The sequence below is a fragment of the Protopterus annectens genome, chromosome 14.part0, assembly GCF_019279795.1.
Source record: "Protopterus annectens isolate FY-2018-M chromosome 14.part0, PAN1.0, whole genome shotgun sequence".
NCBI classification, from domain to species: domain Eukaryota; kingdom Metazoa; phylum Chordata; order Ceratodontiformes; family Protopteridae; genus Protopterus; species Protopterus annectens.
This window is the reverse complement of record NC_056748.1, coordinates 654,437,010-654,459,118: the sequence shown is the minus strand read 5'-3', so window position 1 is coordinate 654,459,118 and position 22,109 is coordinate 654,437,010. Positions and strand designations below refer to the sequence as shown.

General features: G+C 37.5%; 1 protein-coding gene across 7 annotated transcripts in view; it reads left to right on the top strand.

Annotated features, from left to right (window-relative positions):
• Window positions 1-22,109, top strand: part of ANK3 (ankyrin 3) — a 2,432,060-nt gene that overhangs the window by 1,139,402 nt on the left and 1,270,549 nt on the right. For all 7 annotated transcript variants that reach the window (XM_044056400.1, XM_044056402.1, XM_044056401.1 and 4 more), the window contains exon 4: window positions 14,216-14,314. In XM_044056400.1, coding sequence (XP_043912335.1) covers window positions 14,216-14,314 — 99 coding nt within the window. The remainder of the gene's footprint in view (window positions 1-14,215; window positions 14,315-22,109) is intronic.

Genomic DNA, 22,109 nt, shown 5'->3' with positions numbered 1-22,109 from the left:
TTAAAAAGGGTAATAAGCAGGAGTATCCTTTATCACATATGTTAAGTTATCAATAGAACCCATAGCCTTAGCTATAAGATAAAACAAAAGTGTTAAAGGAATAAAAATAAGTTTATATATATATATATATATATATATATATATATATATATGGGTCTATATTAAATGCTCGAGGAGGTGTTACATTGAACGCCTCTTCATTGACACATAATCAGTGACTGCACTAAACTGTGAACATTTCCCTCGGAAAGAAATTCTAGCACTGAAAACGCACACACACAATTTCAAACATAAAGTGGGGGGGGGCTTTACCTCCCACACCCCATAACTAAATATATCAACTCCGAGACTGCACTATAGTGGGGTAAAGGGCAATGTCATGGCTCAGGCCAAGTGATTTTTTTTTTCCTGGGAAAAAAATTGCTGACCTGAGCTTTCGCTATTTTCGGATTTTGGTCTATATGTGTCTGCAAAATGGCATTGCCGTTTCACTGATCTAATATATTGAAGGTGATTCAAACTATAATAAAAATATTTCACATTTATTATTTAATAATAAAAATACATCTGTTTTATTAAATATACATCAGTCATCCTTAAAACCTAATAAACTTAATTTTCAAGTGAATTTTTAGAACTAGAATATGTATATATAATCTTGAAAGAAAACTCAGATGTTAAAAGAGAGAGAATGTATGATACCACAGATAAACAGTATGAGCAATAATTGTAGTATGTTGACTTTTAACGTTGAAGGAAGGTTTATAAAATGGTTATACTTCCAAACATCTTATATATAGTCCAGATAATTCCAAATGAAATACATAATAAAGAACTTAAATAGGCTGATATTGAAAGTTGTTTGCATCCTAAAATACAAGAGTAGCATACAAACACTGCACTGAAACCTTAGATAAGGAAGGAATAAAATTGCCTGGCATGTAAATTCATGTTCAAGCAACTTCTGTCAATATTATTATTTCTTACAAGAAATACATTTAAATTGTTTGATATAGAAAATGAAAGTTCAACATAATCTACTAGAAATATTTGATATTATGATGTGGTTAATATTATGTAATTATCTTCATCACTCAACAAAAACAACAACAACTCTTAATATATACCTACACATTCCCAATATGTTAACAGCATTTTGAAGAATTTAAAAGAGGCCTATAAACACATGGTTAACTATTATCATCTATTTCCACATTACAAAGGGACTTTGAAAGCGAAAATTCCATTGGGTGGAATAATTGCTATCAAAATCAAAATCTTAAAACCATTAGACAAGCTGAACTCAGAATGTGATTTAGAATCAGATGTTTGAATAAATATCCAGGGGATAAGAGGGTTTGTGCAAGAAAATTTTAATTTTGCAAGGAATATAAGGAAACAGAAATTCTCAAATTTCTTGAAAATATAGGTCCACTAGTTTTAGTAAGAAAAATTGAAAATTACAAACATTTATTATCAGATTTGTTTAAAATCCTTATAGATTACAAGGTGAACTTAAATAACAAATACTGGAGTTTCAGCTTTCAAAAGGAGAATTATTGTATGACTGAAGAAGATAACGCTGTAATTTTAAGATTAGTATAGGAGATTTTACAATCTCAGTTTTGGAAGATTTATACTTGGAACTGGTTGCACAGAGCTTTTTATACACCTGACAGAATGGAAGAAGTAAAGATTGCACATCAAAACATCTGAGATAAAATGTGGAAGTTAGTGCACAATGGAAGTATACTATTTATAGCTGTATACATTTAAAGCTTTTCTACTATAAAGTTATTTGGTAAAGCTTTATGTTCTGGTGGATGTTCAATAAAAAGAGAACTGTTTCTGTTTCATGTGCCTGTTCCTGTGTTTGAAGAAAGGTAGTTATTCCCTTTTTGGAGATCAGACAAACACTTTCTAGAAAATTTATGTCAAGGAACTGGTATCAAAACAAACTTTCTCAGTTTTATGAGTTTCAATTTCTGAATCAAGTCATAAGTAAAGATATCGAAATATTGAAATTGAAAAATAATTCATACAAAATCAATGTTATTGTTTGTCTTTCTGCTTTTTCCCAGTAAGGGGTCGCCACAGCGGAACTCCGGTCTGCTAATGATTGGCAGTAGATTTTTTATGAAATGCCGAGGTGCCAGCTCAACACCCAACCTTCAACGAAGGCACGCCCATTTACGCACGCATGTCTTTCGAATGCTACCCAACCGTGGGGAGGACATGCAGACTCCACACAGAAGGCACTCCCAAGCCAAGTAGAGAACCGTACGGGAGAACCTCTTGCTGTGAGGTAACAACGCTAAAGCTGTACCACCACGGAATTCATACAAAATCAATAAATTATAAATAATGGCCTAAAGTTAAACAGTTGTTGGAGAAACAGGATTATAAGGGTAATGTTAACTTCTCCTGAGTATTAACTGAACTGTCTTTAAACTTGAAATACCATATAATGGATATATATGCTACAAGCAACCATCATAGTTATGAGTACTTCTAAGTAAATGTTTGAAGTTTGTTAGTTTCAGAAAATTATAAAAAAATAGTGGTATATTTTATTGATATTACACATATTTTATTTTCTGTTATATTGTCTCTGTGCAATAATTAGTTGATATATTGTTTTTACAACCAATAAAAATCTGTGTATATACCTATATATATATATTTTTTGCCACATTCATGGTGTCCCAGAATGCTCATTTCCTTTAACATGCCTCTTTTGCTAGTAGTTCATGCAATATTTTCATTCTAAGTTGTATCTGTTAATTATTAACTCTAACTCTCTGTCTTGCATTTTTGCCAGTAGTCATTGATACATGACAGCATTTTTTCTTCATGTTCAATTACATAATATCAGTTTAATTCCATCTTAAAACTCTATCATCCACCTCATGCCCTTCATCTACCCTTACAAACATCACTCAACCTGTTGTTTTTGCTTTACATTTCAGTCTAAGTGCCCCTGCTTGGCTATGTTTCCCCTCTATCACCTCTTAAGTTTCTCAACAGCAATAAAGGGTATGGCGGCACCTTATAGTTACACTTTCTTTAAATATGTTTGGCATCATAGCCCACAAAGCATAATAAGCCCAGTATTTTCATTAACCCATTGTTATCTGTACAGTGAGGTAATCAACTACGTCCATGTTAATTTCACTTTGCCATTCGTTATCCAGAGATCCAAGAATCATATCACCATATATGCAATTGATACCTTTCATTGTTTACTCCACTCAGCTACTTATTTTCCCAGTTTCTTCATTCTTTTATTTTCCAATTAGCTAAATCTTTTTCTTTTCCCCATTTTATTCAAACACAGCAGACAACCCATGATCCCTAATTTTTCGTGGGATGAATGAACATAATTGCTACATAAGCCATTGCAATACATATTATAAATACATGTTTAACTACTGTTCTTGTAAATTAATGATTACTTTCCACCAAAATCCAGTATGCCCTTCCCAACAAAATAATTCTTTTTAATCTAACACAATGAGTTTCTAACCATTAAAAGACAACCTCTCTTTTATTAATACAACCCATTTTCTTTAATACAACGGTTTTTGTTACAGGCTTAAAATTACCTGCAGTACTTCATGCTAAATTTGACAAATTAACATTTCTCACCCCATCTTCTTAAATAAACAAAAAGTCATGACCAGGGGTACTTTGGTTTCTCAATTCAGTCATCTGTTTCACTTGCACAACATCAAATCATTGAAGTACATTATTACATTGCTGCCGATCATGCTTGTCCAGTATCTGGTTAAACCTCACCACATCGAAGGTATAAGCTTCAACAAATCATTTAACAGGGCAAGTAAAACTTTGGGTCTATATCAGCAAATCAAAACATGACATACCCGAACACCTCCATATCGACGCATAATGATCGAACTACGAAAAGTACGAACCGCCATGTCAGAAAATTTTTTCCTAGGGGAAAAAAATTGCTTGGCCATAGTCAGGAATCTGCCCTTTTCTTCGCTGTAGAGTGATCTCAGACTTGGTATATTTAGTTAGGTGAAGCCCCACACTTTCGTAGGGTTTGACGGTGTGCTTGGGTTTTGGTTGGCCAAGCAATTTTTCTCCTGGGAAAAAATTCACTGAAGTGTCCATTCGTAGTTTTCGTAGTGCTATGTTAATGTATTAATGATTAGGTGTTCAGGTATATCACGTTTTGATTTGGTGATATAGACCCAAAACTTTGATATCTAGAATTTAACAGTGGTTCGTAATTTGTAAATGATTTTCTTATTATATTAAATTGTATTAAGTATGAGCCAGTACATTTATCTCCTGTATTATACCATTCCGTATAAGAAAACAACAACATAAAACAGTACACTTAGGGGAAACTTTGCTCCTAACATGCTTTTAACAAATTAGCCCATTTAATAAGCTGAATCAAATTTTATAGTAATGGTCTTTAGTTTTTTTGAGTCTTTTCTTGTTTGTATAGTTCACAATGTAAACCAGTATGTTTAGCCCACTTTTAAACATTTTAAATAACAGGAAAATGAAAAACAACCTTTCCTTTTGGGAGATTATGAGAACTGTAGCCCTTTAATCTCCTATTAATATTAAACTTCTACAGCTCTCCTTAAATATGAATGAACTCTGCCACATAGAAACTCTTTTTGTACTCACAGTCAGAAAAGCAACATACAGTTGAAATAGATCTCATTTTTATAGCACACTTAATAAAGAGCACAGATCAGTCAAATTGTTTTTCACCCCCATTTCAGTCATTAATAACATGTATCCCTTTATTGATCAGTTTTGTTCATTATCTTACAACTCTTCAACTGCTGTCTCACTTCTGTTAGTCCATATAAAGGCTGCAGTATATCTCGGTCAATGTCACAAAAAGAGCAGTCTTCTTCATCATATTTAAATTGTCTTCCCATTCATCTTCTACTCCTCTGGATATGTGCGTATGTCAAATCATTTTGCTAGCTCAGCTCTGTGGTATAGCAGGATAAGGCCCTAACTACAGCCCAGATGACTTGACTTTATGTAGTGACTCAGGTGCTAGAGGAGTCAGGTACGGGAATGTGGTAGTTAGTGGCTTATGATAGCTTGGCTATTCCTGGAGGAGTTGGGGGTCCTGGTCAGCCAACCTGTTCCCATGCAAGGGGAGGCTTGCATGACATTGAAGCCATAGGAGCATAGAATGAATACTTGGCAGCCCTAAGCCAATGAGGCTATACTTCTGTGTGTGGCAGGGAGGATGAACACATCAGTAGGAGGCATAGAACACCCCTGTAATAATACAAGCACTTACTTTGTCCATTAGAGGTGGGGTTAGGACCATATAACTACATCTTCATTACTGGGATGCCAGCAAGGACACAAACTACAGTCCTGGCTTCCTGTATAATGGCTCCACTTTCTTGTCCTTACTGTGGAGTGTCCATGTCTGGGGTGATGAATACACTAGTCTGATGTGGGAAGTCTTGATGGTAACCATGGCAGCAAAAAGGTGTAGAAGAAAAGTGTGTGTGTGTGTGTGTGTGTGTGTGTGGGTGTGTGCGTGTGTGTGTGTGTGTGTGTGTGTGTGTGTGTGTGTTTGTTTGTGTGTTTGTGTGTGTGTGTGTGTGTGTGTGAGTGTGTGTGTGTGTGTGTGTGTGTGTGTGTGTGAGTGTCTGTTTCATTTGATCCATTTTTAACTGCATCATTTTCACTGCTAATTCTTAGTCTCATAATGACCTCATCAAGTTCATCTAAATCTATACAATTTCCTTTTCAAAATACTATTAATATTACAGTGAATGTCAAATAAACTTTTAGTCCTTTATATTTATGCTCCCTCTGCTATAATGCACAAACAAGTCCTTAAAGTCACATCTAAATAATAATTTTCCAGAAACATTATTTTCCCTGCCACTGACATTGATGTTCTTCGTGTTTCACTGTTGCAGTCATAACTGCAGGGTACTCCTGCCGGCAGGCAGCCCAAGGTCGGCCAGAATATCAAAGTCTGGGTCTGGCGTCGGCTGTTTCAGTTAGAACCCTGACGTCAGAGCGCATGGGTATAAAGTTGACAGCCGACGCCATCTTCTCCAGTCTTTCTTGCCATGCGGTGCAAAGCAGTTCGCTAGTTGTTGGTTGGCGTTTTCAAGACAACGTGGTGTGATTGTCGTCAGTCCGAAGTTTTCTACTTCTCTTCTCAAAGCTAAGTACCCCGTTGGGGAAACTTTTTTCTTGCTCCTCCAATGTTAGAAAAAGTTAATAATTGTGTATCGTGTGGAAAACAAATACCTCATAAAGATTTCCACTCTTACTGTCTACCTTGCTTAGGCCCTGACCACAACGTTTCTTGTTGTCGGTTCTGTGCCAGGTTTAATTCTTGCACTATCAAGCGTAGGTACGATTGGGCCTTGAATTACTTCGGTAGACGATTTAATTATAGAATGTCGTCAGATACTTTACCGATTACCGGATTACAGAAGAAGCGCAAAGACAAGGACAGGCCTCCGAGGTCCAAACAGGATACTTTGCAGCCGGAGCCAGCTTCGGGTTCGGTGGTCATCAGTGAGGCGCTTTTGCAGCCCCTGTCGTCCACCACTTCAGAGCCGATGGCCGACATGGACTCACATGGTGAGCCAGCTAGGCCTAGTAATTTGTCTGCTGCAGGACCTTCGGACGTCGCTCCTTCAGATTGTTCCGGAACCGCTGTGCAGGTACCGGCTTCTGAGGGGGTCTTCAGGCCTTCACACATTACTATTTCCACAAAGACAAAAGATAAGTCAAAGACTCCTGTTAAACGCAGACTTTCTGCTCAAGCTTCTTCGGATTCAGCTCCTGAGACTCAGAAGCAATTACTTCGGATGGCTGAGGATTTATTAACTATGATTAGGGGTTCTCACCCTCCTCCTGAGAAAAGGCCTAGACAGGATATCCCTTATGATTCCTCTGATCAGGCTTCTGTATCTTCCGTTTCTTCCTCTGATTAGGATTACTCTTTTCCTCCTTATGAGGATTCGGATGCAGAGGATTCTGTTCCCTCTGCCTCTCCCCCTGAAGGTTTCTCTTTTGGGGAAACTTTGCATGAGATGAGGAAGCATTTTCATTGGGAAGGTCAGGATTATTCTGCTTCCAAAAAGAGACTCAGGGAATTTCTTCTTCTCCCTCAGCACAGGCCTTTAGCTATTCCTCCTGTACTTGACATTGTGGATGATGCCGTCTCTGAAGCTAACTCGAATCCTGATTCCATGCCACCTGCTCCTTCTAAGCCTGATAGATTTTACAGGGTCCCTGATTCCCATCAATTCTTATTCAAGAACCCTTCTGCTGATCCTGAAACTATTTCGCAGGGTTCCAAGGCTGCTAAGGCCGCCTCCTCTAAGAATCCTATCCCCTCTGAAAAGGATTCTCGTGCCTTGGACAGGTGGGGCAAAAAGGTTTATACTTCAGCTACCCTTTCTATTAGAGCTTTAAATTTCCAGTTTCACATGTTTTAAGTATCAACAGTTTCTTTTATCTGTTTTAAAACAAAGGATTTCTACCTTTCCTGCATGTGCTGAGGACAAGGAATTACAGGATGTGTTGCATGCTACTGAACAAGTTAGCAAACATAGTTTACATTGTGGTTTTGATGCCTTAGAGGCTTCTTGCAGGGCGGCTGCCTCTGGTACTGTTATCAGGAGACATGCTTGGCTTCGTGAGCAGAATTTACCTGAACAAGTTAAGGCAAAATTGCTAGATGCCCCTGTTCAGCATGATGTCTTATTTGGGTCTAAGGCTGAGGAGGTTATTAAAAAGATGGAAGAAAAAGCCAAGTCTATGCAGACTGTAAAAGATTTCTTGCAAGTACAGCCTCCTAGATTTTCCAGAAATTGGCCCTCCAAAAATTGGTCTTTTCCCACCTCTGACAGGCCTCAAAGGGGAAGATATATACGCTCCAGAGGTCGGGCGCAGGCTCAGGCCTCTTACAGATCTAGACAGTGGACTGCTTCTTCACCTAGAAGGGGAGAAGACAGATCTCAAACCCAAAGAAAGCAGACTCAATGACTCCCTCTGTTGGGCTTCAGGTCCTCCTTCCCTGGATGCCCCTCTTAGAGGAAAGCTTTCTCTTTTTTACCAAAATTGGACTCACATTACCCAGGACAAATGGGTGTTAGACGTGATTTTGAAAGGCTACAGATTCCACTTTCACACTCTGCCAAGGCCTTCCGGCTGGCCAGATCTGCCAAAACATCAATGGACAGAGGCCTTAAATCAAGTGGACGCTTTGTTAGCCTTAAGAGCCATAGAACCTGTTCCACCTCTAGAGGTGGGGAAAGGTTTTTACTCAAGACTTTTTCTGGTCCCAAGAAAACAAAACTCCTGGAGACCTATTCTGGACCTCTCAATATTAAACACCTTTTTGGAAATTCCAAAATTCAAGATGCTTACACTTCAACAACTTCTTCCAATGCTCTCACAAGATACTTGGATGGTAACATTGGACTTAAGAGAGGCTTACTTACATGTCCCCATAAGGCAACAATGCAGAAAGTACCTCAGATTCAAGGCAGGCTCGAGACACTTCCAATTCTCTGTACTGCCATTTGGCTTATCTACTGCACCCAGAGTTTTTACCAAATGCCTGGCTCCAGTAGTAGCTTACTGCAGACTTCAGGGGATTCAGATTTACCCCTATCTGGACGACTGTCTAATACAGGCAGACAACAAAGACCTTCTACTTCAACACCTGCATTTTGTTCAACGTCTTTTCCTACTACTGGGATTCTCAGTGAACACAAAAAAGTCACATTTGATTCCTTCTCAACGAATGACCTTCTTGGGAGCTCTTTTGGACACAAGTTTACAGAAGGCCTTCCTCACTCCAGAAAAACAGTTACAGCTGGCTTCAATCTTCAAGACCTTGGCAGCATTGACTCAGCTCACTGCAAGGAAATTCCTGCAGGCTCTGGGCTACATGGCCTCTTGCATCCTGTTGATTCCAAATGCGAGGCTTCACATGAGGAAACTTCAATGGTACCTAAAGAGTGTATGGTCTCAACATTGCCACAGTCTGGATACAATGATTCCACTGATTCCCTGCCTCCAGAAAGAATTCCTTTGGTGGTCCAGGGCATGTGTTTTGAACGAAGGCAAGCCCTTTCGTCTACCTCAACCTACTCAGATCATAACCACGGACGCCTCGGATTATGCATGGGGAGCTCATTTTCTAGACAAATGCCAACAAGGTTCTTGGACAAACAATCACCTTCTATGGCACATCAACTTGAAAGAAATGTTAGCAGTCCAAAATGCTCTTCTAGCCTTCCAGACTCTTTTGAAACCAGGACCTCTGCTAATTCGAACAGACAATACCACAGTCATGTGGTACATAAACAAGCAAGGGGGCTCTCACTCTTACCCCCTTTGCAGACTTGCCATGACCTTATGGGATACAGCCCTAAATTTGAATCTGGATATTCAGGCACAGTTCATTCCAGGAAAACAAAATCTCTTAGCAGACAGCCTAAGCAGAAACATTTTGGATCCTCACTAATGGATGTTGGACCCCAACTTATTCAGCAAGATAACTGCAGTTTGGGGCTGTCCTCAGATAGGTCTGTTTGCATCCCATCTCAACCATCAGTTGCCTCTCTTTTGCACCAGGTCCTTCCACAAGACAGCTTGGAAAGTGGATGCCCTGTCCTTCAGCTGGAGGAATCTTTCGGGATATGCCTTCCCTCCTCTTCCTCTTCTGCCTCGGGTATTGCTAAAGATAAAGCTAGACAAACCCAAACTGATCATTTTGATAGCTCCAAATTGGCCTCATCAGTTTTGGTACCCTACTCTACTGCACCTTTCCTTGGTTCCTCCTTGGAGTCTTCCTCTGACCCATTCTCTACTGTCCCAGCATCAGGGTCAGGTATTTAACTCTAACATCAAGACTCTCTGTCTGGCAGCTTGGCTCATCAAAGGCAATTGATTCCTTCTTCTCTTCCTAAACAAGTTTTGGATGTTCTTTTGGAAGCTAGGCGTCCTAGTACAAGGAAATCTTATGCTTCTAAATGGAAAAGATTTTGTATTTGGATGCAGGATCGTGGCTCTGATCCTTTAATACCTGATATCTCATCTATTTTACTTTATCTCTCAGACCTTTTGATTAAAGGTCTTTCATTTTCTTCCATTAAAATTCATGCTTCTGCTATTTCGGCACATTTCAATTGTGATCCTCCCTTTTTTTCCCACCAGTTGGTCAGACAATTTCTGAGAGGAGCTAAGAATTTAAAACCTCCTAGAACTCCTCCTGTCCCTCCTTGGGATCTCAACTATGTCTTGGAAAAGCTGACTTTGCCTCCTTTTGAGCCTGCTGCCTATGCGGACATTAAGTTCTTATCCTGGAAGACAGCTATCTTGTTGGCCTTGACTTCTGCCAGAAGGGTGTCTGAGTTACAAGCCCTCATGGCCGTGGAACCAAACCTCATCTTCCATCAGGACAGAGTTTCCTTGAGGACCAATCCTACTTTTATGCCTAAGGTAGTTTCTAGAGTGGCTCTAAATCAGACTATCCACCTTCCTACCTTTTTCCCAAAACCCCAAAATAGGGGGGAAAGGATTTTGCATTCATTGGACGTACACAGGCAACTACGTTTTTACCTGGACAAAACTAAAAGTTTCAGAAAATCAGATCAATTGCTTATTTCGTTTGCTTCCAGTTCTCTTGGTAAAGCCATTTCTAAGCAAACTATTTCCAAATGGATTGCTCATGGAATAAGATATTGTTACTCTCTTTATGGAAAACAGATTCCAGGTACTGTCAGGACTCATTCTACTAGAGCAGCTGCCACTTCAGCAGCCTTTCTCAGAGGAGTTCCTACCAAGGACATTCTGGAGGCTGCCACTTGGAGCTCTGTGCATACTTTTTCCAAGCACTATAACCTCCCTTTGTACTCTAAGTCTAGGGCAGGCTTTGCCTCTGCTGTCTTGCAGGGTCTTCTAGCTGCTCCTTCTACTTCATAACCTCCTCCCATATTCTCAGCTTTGGGATTCTACCCTACAGTTATGACTGCAACAGTGAAACACGAAGAACATAGTACAGTTGTGTATACCTACCATAAATGTAGATGTTCGAGTGTCTTCACTGTTGCAGTCTGTGTTTCCCTCCCTCCAGACCCCTCTTGTTTCTATTTGCTTACTGTGTTTCCTTTTCCACTACCTTTCTGGTGTATTTGTGTTTCCCTTGGGACACCTTTTGGTTTTATGGGGGCTTCTGACATCAGGGGCAAGAAAGGTTGGAGAAGATGGCGTCGGCTGTCAGCTTTATACCCATGCGCTCTGACGTCAGGGTTCTAACTGAAACAGCCGACGCCGGACCCAGACTTTGATATTCTGGCCGACCTCGGGCTGCCTGCCGGCAGGAGTACCCTGCAGTTATGACTGCAACAGTGAAGACACTCGAACATCTACATTTATGGAAGGTATACACAACTGTACTTTTTATTGGCCTTGTTCCAGATTTCAACAGAATTTGCTTTCATTTGTAACACATTAAAAACTCTATCAGTATTGACCTTATGCTTCCATACCTGAAATAACATTCTGGCAGTTGCAAATGTATACCCCAGGCATTACCCATGGAGTCTTTAGCAAAACCACCCCATTCTAGCATTTTATATCTTGCATAATCCAGCTAGTCATTTTTATTCTGCAATTCAAGAATACCATACAGGCTTTAATTTAAATTTTCTGCATTATCTTCCAACCCAGTGGGATACAGTTTAATTTAATCATACCATACAGGCTTTAATTTAAATTTTCTGCATTATCTTCCAACCGAGTGGGATACAGTTTAATTTAATCAAGCTTCATGTCTCTCTTTGTGCCTTTTTCCTGGACGTCAGCCATTTGTTGTCTACCAGGCTAATCACTGTCTGTTGGTCTTGCAAATAATTGGCATCTTTAGTGGAAGCAACTTTGAGCCTTTTCATAAACACTAACATTCCAGTTAGATTCAGAAACTTGAGACATATTCCCTTCAGGCTGTTGCTCACCTTGCTCACATTTATTGCTAACGGATTTTTTTTTTCAATTTCTGAACATCATGGTGATCCAACTTTGTCTCTTGAACACATGCTATTTCTTTCATTGCTAATCATTCTAATTTTGGTTTTCTCCACTCAAATCTGTACTAGACTAACTACTTTGATACTTTATTAAGTGATATATACACATGCTTCAGTTAAGTGTCCCAGGATAACATCTGACCTCATGCACTACTATGCATGCATCCTAAACTTGCGGTAATCTTATTAAGTATGGCACATACTTTAAATACAGGTAATAAATGGCATTACTCAGAGCTGTCTGCCATCAGCTAAACCTGCATCACCTCACAAAATTGACAGTAATTATGCATTACTGCTTAATTATCCTGCTGTTAGTTCAAGACATATATTACTTTTGAAAGACCAAAAGGATTAGGGTCATTCACACCCCTTAGATAACCAAGGAATAAATAAAGCAATTGCTCAAAGAAGGCAAGATTAGCAAAAACAACAAATCAGCATAGCAGTAAATCAGGGAGACTTAAAAAACAAACAGAAGAGGAAAAAAGCCCACAAGAACAGCATAAAAGTCACTGTAAATGAATTTAATACTTAAGACAGTTTTAAATGAATTGCACAATCATATTTGATGAGTTTATTTCTTTAAATTAATTGATGTTTAATTATTGCTTTTATCGTGTGACATTTTTATCGTGTATATAATGTGATTTTTTTGGAAGTGTTATTAATCCTGAAGAAGCAGTATGCGAAAGTTTTAATTTGCTTCATTAAATTAGTTTAGAGAGACTTTCTTGTGGTTCTGGTGGACTTTTTTACTTCCAAAGAAGGCAAGATTGGAGTGAGTACAAAACAAATCCTATTTCTGCAATAGCAACTACAGTAAGAAGCTAGCCAGAAGTGTGAAGCCTTGCTGCCTTAGTCAAAAGCAAACTTCACTTCTGTACAGTCCTACATTTTTTTAATGTACTTTTCTCTTACATCTCCCTGCTTCTAGTTAATTTCTCTCTTTAAATTCCTCAGGGTCAAGATATTTCCAGTTTTGTCCCACCATGACCATGTGCGTACATCTAGCTTAAAAAGAGGCTGCACTACTCTTTTTTGAATTATTTAACCATTAAATGAAGGGCTGTTCGTCCCAGAAGACTGGTTCAGCCATCTTTCAAATGTAGTCTTCCACTGTTATCATAGCCCTTTAACATGCAGACTATTAACATTGCTTTCAGTAAAATAAATCCCTTCATAACTAGCTCACACAGAAGCGGGCATCAATTTCTTATTTTACAGAAGGCACATTGTCCTCCAGTTTGTGTTAAAGTAAAATATTTTACAGCCTCCCTTATATTCAGACTGTTGCATTTATATCACTTCCCCACCCCACAGAAAATTTAATTTTATTCCTGCCCAAAGACCTTGTGTACTTCTTACTAGCCTTTAGGCACCATAGAATTTTCCCTCATTAAAAGTATCTTAGCTTTTTCACTCTCTTGACCCCCAAAATCTAGAACTGCATTCCTCCTTCCATTTAGGAACCTACGCTTCTCACACCTAATTTATTCCATTGATAAGAGCATCTTTTCTCATTCATGAAGTCAGTGTCTTTCAGGAGTTCCTTTTTTGAAGAATCCCAGTGTTATGCTCTAGCCGAGATGAATGTGGAATCCATGTTAAGCTTATGGCTCATTGACTGTGTACATTATTGTTGTGTAGCAATTGTCTTGTTAGATTTTGTTTAATCTGTTCTAATCAGTCATGACTGAAAAATGGCCCTTGTTTAGGTTTGCCTGCCTGCAATACTAGTTAGCAAGGAGATATTGATGACTGAGTTCTAGAAATGCATATAAAGCATTTTGTGAAAATTTGATTATCACTGTTAAAATAATACTTTGTTACAACTGATGTTTGAAGATAATGGAGACATTATACTAAATATTTCATTTCTACTGTTTTGTTGTGTGCGTGCATGTGTGCGCGTGCACTGTTATGCAGTTCTTCTATATTTTAGCTAAGTGGACTGCCTTTTATCTGTTACACTGCATATAATGTATTCCTGTATCACATTTTTTTTACCTTTTTAACGGTTGTGTTGAAAACTACTCTTAATTATGATGGGGCCCAGTGCATATTTACTTGAATAATACTAAGAAATATAGACTTTTTCACACTTTGTTTTATTCCATTTTCAGAAAGGAAATACTGCACTACACATAGCTTCACTGGCTGGCCAAACAGAAGTGGTTAAAGTGCTAGTTACGAATGGTGGAAATGTAAATGCACAATCTCAGGTAAGAACTATTTCTTAGATAATAATGGTGTTTCTACATCAGCATTTACTGTTTTTTGCAACCTTTTGATATCTGATATTGGTCAACTCATCTTTTATAGAACGCAGAGTATTTTATGAGGCAGTAAAGTCACTGTTTGCTTGTGCATCAACAGCTGGCTTACTTCAGTGTGGTTATTCATTTTGATTCCACTGCATAATTTCAGGTGTTCTTAGCCCACACCTCTAAACAAAGTTTTTGTAAAAGAAAAATATATTTTGACTCTGTTGACTGGTTTTATGTGTAGTTACTTACAGGGGAGTATGTTTTCTTGTCATCTAAATAGCTTTAATGAACACATGCACTGATTTTTACCTTAGAAGTCAAACAGACAAACTTGGTAGTAATATATGGAGTGCATATTCAATTAAATTATAAAAAAATTCATTCTGTATCTCTTATTTTATTTCTTAGCTTTTAAGTATATAGTTGGCAGTCCAGGTAATAAAATATTGCAGACCCCTTTATAATTTAGTATTTGTACTTATGTGAGTAAATCTCATTCATATGTGTCTGTTTTATGATACAAGACCACGCAAACCCACTGAGTAGCACCTAAACATATTTTTCTGTTATCCCTGAAGATGTTAGTGGTATTCCATCTTGTTCATACAATAACCTTTGAACAGAAAACACTTAGGTTGAATGAATGTATTTGCACTAGTCGTAAAAGAGGTTTCCATGTACATGCTAAGTGCCATTCTGTAGTTTATGATTATAAGCCCATGCATTTGTACGTGATACATGCTGTTCCAAAGCCTGTTTCTGGTATTTCTGTTAAAAATTTGTCTGAGTAGTTGTTAATCCAGGGGTCCATGACATAGTCTCTTAAGTCTCCCACAGAGCAGTAGAATAAAGGCATTATTGAACAAAGATGTGCAGTAATGCATTGAGGGCTGAAACTGCCCTTAAAGTTGCCATTCTGCAAATTTTGTTGCATTAAAAAATGCAACATGGAGATTATACTTGACATTTTGTTTATAGTCTAAAACATTGGATTACTGTAATATGCATAACTAACAATATAAGATTGTCCTTTTAGGAATGTTGTATTAACAGCTGTAATGCATTTAAAAGTTTGGATACTCATATAAAATTAAAATAATTTCTAAAATGTGTTGATTGAATCTGCAAAGCTTCAGTATTTTCTACACTTATCACATAGTAAAACTGTGTTTTTATTTGCTATACTGTTCTGAATGCTGACATTAAATTGAGTGTAGGGAATGGATGGGGTAGGAAAGCTTAATATAAAGGCACCAGACTGATCTTTTCTAAAAAAAAGTAAAGTTAAATAGATAGAGAGAGATAAAAAATCTGTCATGTAAGGAGATGGCCTGTAATTGATTTAAAGCAATACTTCTGTTAAAAGAAGACAGTGAAAAGTGGAAGTAACACAGGCATTTGCCTCTTACTACTGAGAGATTTAACGGGACAGAGGCAAGAATCTGTTATCTAGGTAAAGACCTGTCTGTCACTCTTCCTTTTCTAGCACATAAGGCAAACAGGCTGGGGGTTTCACTTACATGCTTTAATATATAGAAACACATCAGGCTGGATAGCAGCATCATAAAGTATGAACAAACTAGTTAACAAGAAAGACAGACCTTACATACATGCATTCTTACATCTCAAAAGCTTACCACAAAATGGCAGTCAGATTTGCATGTGCTCAGTATTTATACACTTTTGATAGCTTCTTAAAGGTACATACACACATATTGATCTACATCCTCCCTCTTAAAAAGATTGCCCTTTGGAAAAAAAAACAATATTTGAGTTAGACATGCATTACTATATACATTAAAAACATACAATGTTCATGAGCAAATTACTTCGTATTTGTCATAGGGTTTAGAGATGTGATCATATCTTGTAACATAATTGTGGACCAAATTTAGCAACAGGGACAATCTGCAGAACACAACTCGTATTTGGAACTTCTGGATTTGTCTTATGAATGGAAATGTCCTCTGTAACCTTCTCAGTAATTGGAACACCGGACAACTCACAGTCTTTCTCACAGGCTATGTTCTGTGGTATGCTCAAAAATTTGTACCTACCAAATGGAGTACTGAATGTAGTAAGCACTGAGGATTTTTTTGGCAAGCTAAATTTGCCAAAAGGAACGTTTTGCATGTAGGGCAGAAAAATAGTGGCATTTGACATTAAGGCTGTGACTTTTTTGACTGTGTGCATTTGATGATGAGGTCTTTTTAGTCCTTTGTTTAAATCTCATGGATTAATACATATTCTGATGACATTTGAGCTTTTCTTGTGAGCTACCACCATGGAAGATACCCACTATGGGTTTAACTTTATGGAGTACACAACTGAAAGCCTAGTTTGCCCTCAAACAGATCACCATAGGTAGAAAAAATGTACTGGGCAAAATTAGAGTGATTTTCTTTTAAGCTAACATGATGGACTTCTTTATTAAATGAAAGCAGTCCCATTTCTAAACTGTCTCTGAGTCCTAATAATGACTGGACATGACTCTTGACCACACAGAATAACAAGTCGTAGCTTCTTTTAGCAGAGTAACATGAACATATTACTGAGCCTTCCGTCTGAATTGTTTTCACCTCCATAAGCAACACGCTTTGCACACCTTGCCAAATCAAGCCTTTTAACTTTACACTCTCTCACAAATGTTTTTGCTGACATAACGTTGCACTTGGAACCTATATCAACTTTGAATTCTATGGGTTTGCCATTTATTCAAACAGTACAAAATACTTTATTCTTTGTCCTTAAATCTGTGTTGACTGTTTTATGAAGCAGTGACACACCATTAACATAAAGAGTAGCCTGCGACCCTATGTCATGTTTTTTTTTAATTGATCAACTTTTAAAATGTTTTCCTTTAATGAAAGAATGTGGGGCTTTTGATTTACAAATTTTTTTGAAATGATTTTATTTATTACATTTGTGGCACTGCTGACAAAAAGCTAAATACTTTTTCCTTTTAGATTTATGGCTTTCACCACAATTATGACAGTTGGCATTGGCAATGAAACTAGTTTGGGGCCCATGCTTTGAGGTTGCTGACTCATTTTTATGCTTTTCTGAGACATGCGAACTCTGGAATTTGCTAGAAAGCTCTTGGGTTTACCAGTGAGTACTGCAGGGGTTACAGTTGCTGCTATGTGCTTGTTTCTTTTAACCACATGCTGCATACTATTAACATGAGCTCTATCACTGTGTCTTCTTGAGCTGTTCTCATTTGTAAACACACTTGTGTGCATTTTTGTAATATCGTATATTTGACAAATCTCAGTGGCCTTATTTAGAGGTAAATCACTGTCACAAAGCAAAATCTTTCTCACAACATTGTCTTTTATACCACACACATGTCTGTCCTTTATCAGCTCATTCCTTAAATCATGAAATCTGCACATTTTAGCTTTATTTTTCAGGTCAGTTATATATGCCTCAAAAGTTTTACCAGGCTTTTGATCCCTTGTGTAAAATAAGTGCCTTTTTATTGTAACATTTGTCTGGGGGTTACACATTTTTCTAAATTTACATTTCAAGCACTCACAGTCCTTCCTTGACTCAGCCGGTACAACAATATGACATTTTTCCCTCTCCTGTATAGATAGCAGGTGCATACAAAAATGAATGATCCCTTTCTGTGGCTTCTGACCCAGCTAAATTAAGTAGAATAAATACCTTTGAGCGGTCATCTTTATTAGAAAATGCAGCCTGTATGAAAATGTAATACTTTTGCTCAAATACTCTCAATTTCTCAGCAATATTACTATCAAACACAAGTGGACTGTTTTTTTTTTTTTAACCCATCTGCCATGCCCACAAAGTATACACACAAACACACTGAAAATATGGCACCTGTAATTATGTGCAAACAGTTCTGTGAGCTTGTAATAACATTCATATGCATAATAAACTCTTCAAAATACTGTACTTTGTGAAATATGCTCTGAAATGGCTGTATTCTACAAAATATGCCCTGTAATGGCTGTAAGTTTGCGAAATAGGTTTACTGTAACACTGCACAAACATGTGAACACTTTATACACTTCTGATAACTCGGATATCTTTGCTTAATACGAAAAATACATGCTTTGTGAAAATGTGGTTGTTTCTTCTTATTTTATTCATTTTATGCAATTCAGACTTTATTTCAAACATTTCCAAAGTAATTTGAATATTTTTATCAATATTGTACAGATCAGTTTATGTAAATATATTTAGAATGTTCTGTATGCTCCGTTTCATATTATGCAAAAAGAAATAGCATTGAGCAAGATTTAATAGCTGAAATTCATTTCCTGTTTTTCAAAGTTTGCAGATTTTAGGGATGATTCACTCCTTTATATTCCACCAGCCCCAGGCAAGCAGCAGGCAAGTGCCTTAAATTGTTTTAGCCAAGCCCCCTTTAACTGTATGCCCTTTGGATATGCTGTTTCTGATTCCATGTACTTTAGACATCCCACTTCTGACACCATGTTGCTCGTCCTTTCCTAAATCATAATACAAGCAGGCAGAGGGGTTCGTTTAGATACTTTAATATATAGAAACACATCAGGATGGATGCCAGCATCATAAAGTATGAATGAACTAGTTAACAGATATATCTTACATACATACATGCTTACATCTCAACAGCTTACTGCAAAATGGCAGTCAGTCTTGCACATGCTCAGTATTTATACACTTGTACAAGTCATTGGTTAGCTTCTTAAAGGTACATACACACATATTGATCTACACTATCCAAGACAGTTACATGGATGAGAGCCTGACACCCTGCCAAGGGCCTTTTTAAGAGAATTATACAAGTTGGAGCCTAACACACTGGCAAATGCCTGTCCAGTACCAGAAAGGGCAGAGGACCTGAAAGAAAATAGCAGGAACCAGTCCCAAAGATACAAGCAAAGGAAACATGTACAGTCGATATAAATAAAGACTTAAAACACAGCCAAAAGTTGTTGAAGGTCAGTGAAATATTCATGTTTTGTCTTTGAAGCTTGAAAATTGTCATTTAGCAAATGTGTAAATGGATGTGGCAAGCTTCTTTCAGTAAGGAAAGGATTAATTTGTAAATGCAGCCTTTGTGTGTTCTGTTAAAATCAAAGACCTTTGATACCTATGATTTAAACAGTGAAATGAAAGTAACATAGGGTGGAAAATACATGACTTTTGAATAAAAATTCCTTTGTCTGCTGCTTGAGTAGGCCTCAAGATACCACAAAAGAATTAATGTGATACTGTTAGAATTAAGAGGCATAATTTCAATGAAAGTGCCTGTGTGAGGAAATCCTATTTTGGCAATATGTTGTCCTAGAGCTATTCCACTGTCTATCTGTATCAAAGCCACAGCAGAGACTTTTATTTTTTTTTAAACTAATCATATGTGATTATGCTAAGGACACATACCCCATTCCTAACTGCAGGATGTTATAGTGCAAGCCTAATCTGATATATTTGCAGACAGATAATGTTTCTTAATGTTTCTATTTGTCTATAAGATTATCAAGATACAACTCATATAGAAGAGTTAAGTTACTCTTAAACTGATTTATTCTTTCCATATCTTTTCTTAAAATGTATTTAATCTGCATGTTTGATTATAAAAATGTAGTGTCCCAGGTGTTTTCAACAAACTGACTTTTTTTAAAATAAACATTGCATGAAATTCTTAAAACTATGCTGATTTAATTACATTTAAATGCAAAATGTTTAGTACTATTACTTAAAGGTCTGTATACAGTCAGTATGTTGATATAGTCTTTTTAGGTGGCTATTTCATTTTGACAATTTGATTTTCATTTCATAACCGTACTTCTGATTCTTATGCCTTATATGTAACACGTTGTTTAACAATGGTAAAAATAAAGGCATAAATCAAAGCTAATAAATGTGAACTGAAAGTGGAACTGTATTACATCACATGTACAAGTGAAAATACACAAAGCTGCTGAGTAGAACCCAGGTGGAACTCATTCATGACAGTTAATACCCATTAGCTGCTAGTCGTCTTGCCATTAGAAAGTGTTCTTCTCTTACTCATACGTCATATATGCAGAGTCCAGGTTAGCATGAATCCATCTGTTTTGTTAGCACATGCATTTTTGCACCCTTTCCTGTCACAATGTATCAAACCTTCATTCTCTATCCTTGAAGCTCTAGGACACCAGGTGAGGGAGGCCACAGCAGATCACAACTATCTTATGCAAAAGGGGGTGTTAGTAGTATATTTTTATATGATTCTAAAATTTGGCTGTATATCACTGCACAGAGCCTGCAACCTTTGCTATCCTTTTCAGGTAAAAGCCATACTTCTGAGCCTTCCCCAGGTGGAGCTGCTGTAGTAAGATTTTACCATCTCCTTCTTTCCTTGGATGGGTGGGACATCTGTGGCAAGTCATCCCCATGTCTCTTTGGTGGCTCCTCCAGTGGCCAGCATGCATTCCATACCTGTTTGCTGGGGACATGCTATTTTTTTTTAATTTCTAAGTTGCAGAGCTAGCCTTAACAACTGAATGCATATGTAATGGCAGCCTGAATAAGGAAATTCTTCATAAGTATAAAAATCCATTTCAAATATTTCTTAAAGGCACATCAATAGTTGCATGACCCTATTGTACATTTGAGGCTTAACAATCCCTCTGCCAGTTGCTTCACCCAGTCTTAGTAAAGAAACTTCATTTTACATCTATATAGTTTCAGAACATCTACATCCCTTCCAGTTGTACTCTTGATTGTTATATTCTTCAAAATTCCTTTTTAAATGACTGCATCAAACTGACAGCATTACAAACTAAGCAATTTTGTTCTCAGTAACTATCCCTAGATCCTTTTCTTATATTGTGTTATTAAAATTTATTCTAATATAGAACACATGCTGCATTAGTTCTGAATGTCTAGACTGATGACCTATTTTTTTTATAATTTACATTTCAGAATTGTCAAGCGTCAGTTCACCATCTTGTGTTCCTTATAGATTACTCCTACATCTTTGTCATCTTGTCTGTCTTCCATCTCCAATTCTATATTGTCCAAAACATGACCCTTTCCCAAAAACATGCAAAATCTAGATGTTAGATACTGAAAAACGTTGAACTAAGACTAGATTTTGGCACACCATTTCTTATCATACCTGTTTTGAACAAAGTATGTTGCACTCCAACTCTTTGCATTTGTGAGGGACAATACTGCCTGTGGAAAGAGCTGATGCACAACTTAAGTCTTTTTTGCTATGTTCATAATCTTTTTTGCCTTGAATTAAATCAGAGGTCTATGCCATATGGAAGTACTCTACACCACTACTTCCTGTTGCTGGTTCCTATCCATGCCTTTACTGAGCAGTCATGTATATGGATCAGATTTTCAAGATCGTTCCCTTAACGTTGTCATTCTTCTGCAATTTTTATCTTGTTTTGCTGCATAGAAACTAAATCTGCCTTGCCTCCCATGTTTCTCTTTCTGATAACAGTTTCCAGCCATTCTCATAAATCAAGGTGATCCAGACATGATCTGCACTAGGTCAGACTGTGTTTACTAACATACTAACCTGTAAGCCTATGAAACTTCCACAGTTGAAAGAGAAGCACTGAACAAACTATCTAAAGGGTGTTCATAAAGATGAACCAGTTGCTTTACAAGCCTAGAATGACAAGACATTCTTCTTTTGGTAATTCTTTGTGTCAGCAAGGTGTGATTGAACTGTGAAATCTCAGCATCAGCCTCCAGCTCTTCAGGTCTGTGGATCTGAACAGTCCTTCCATTC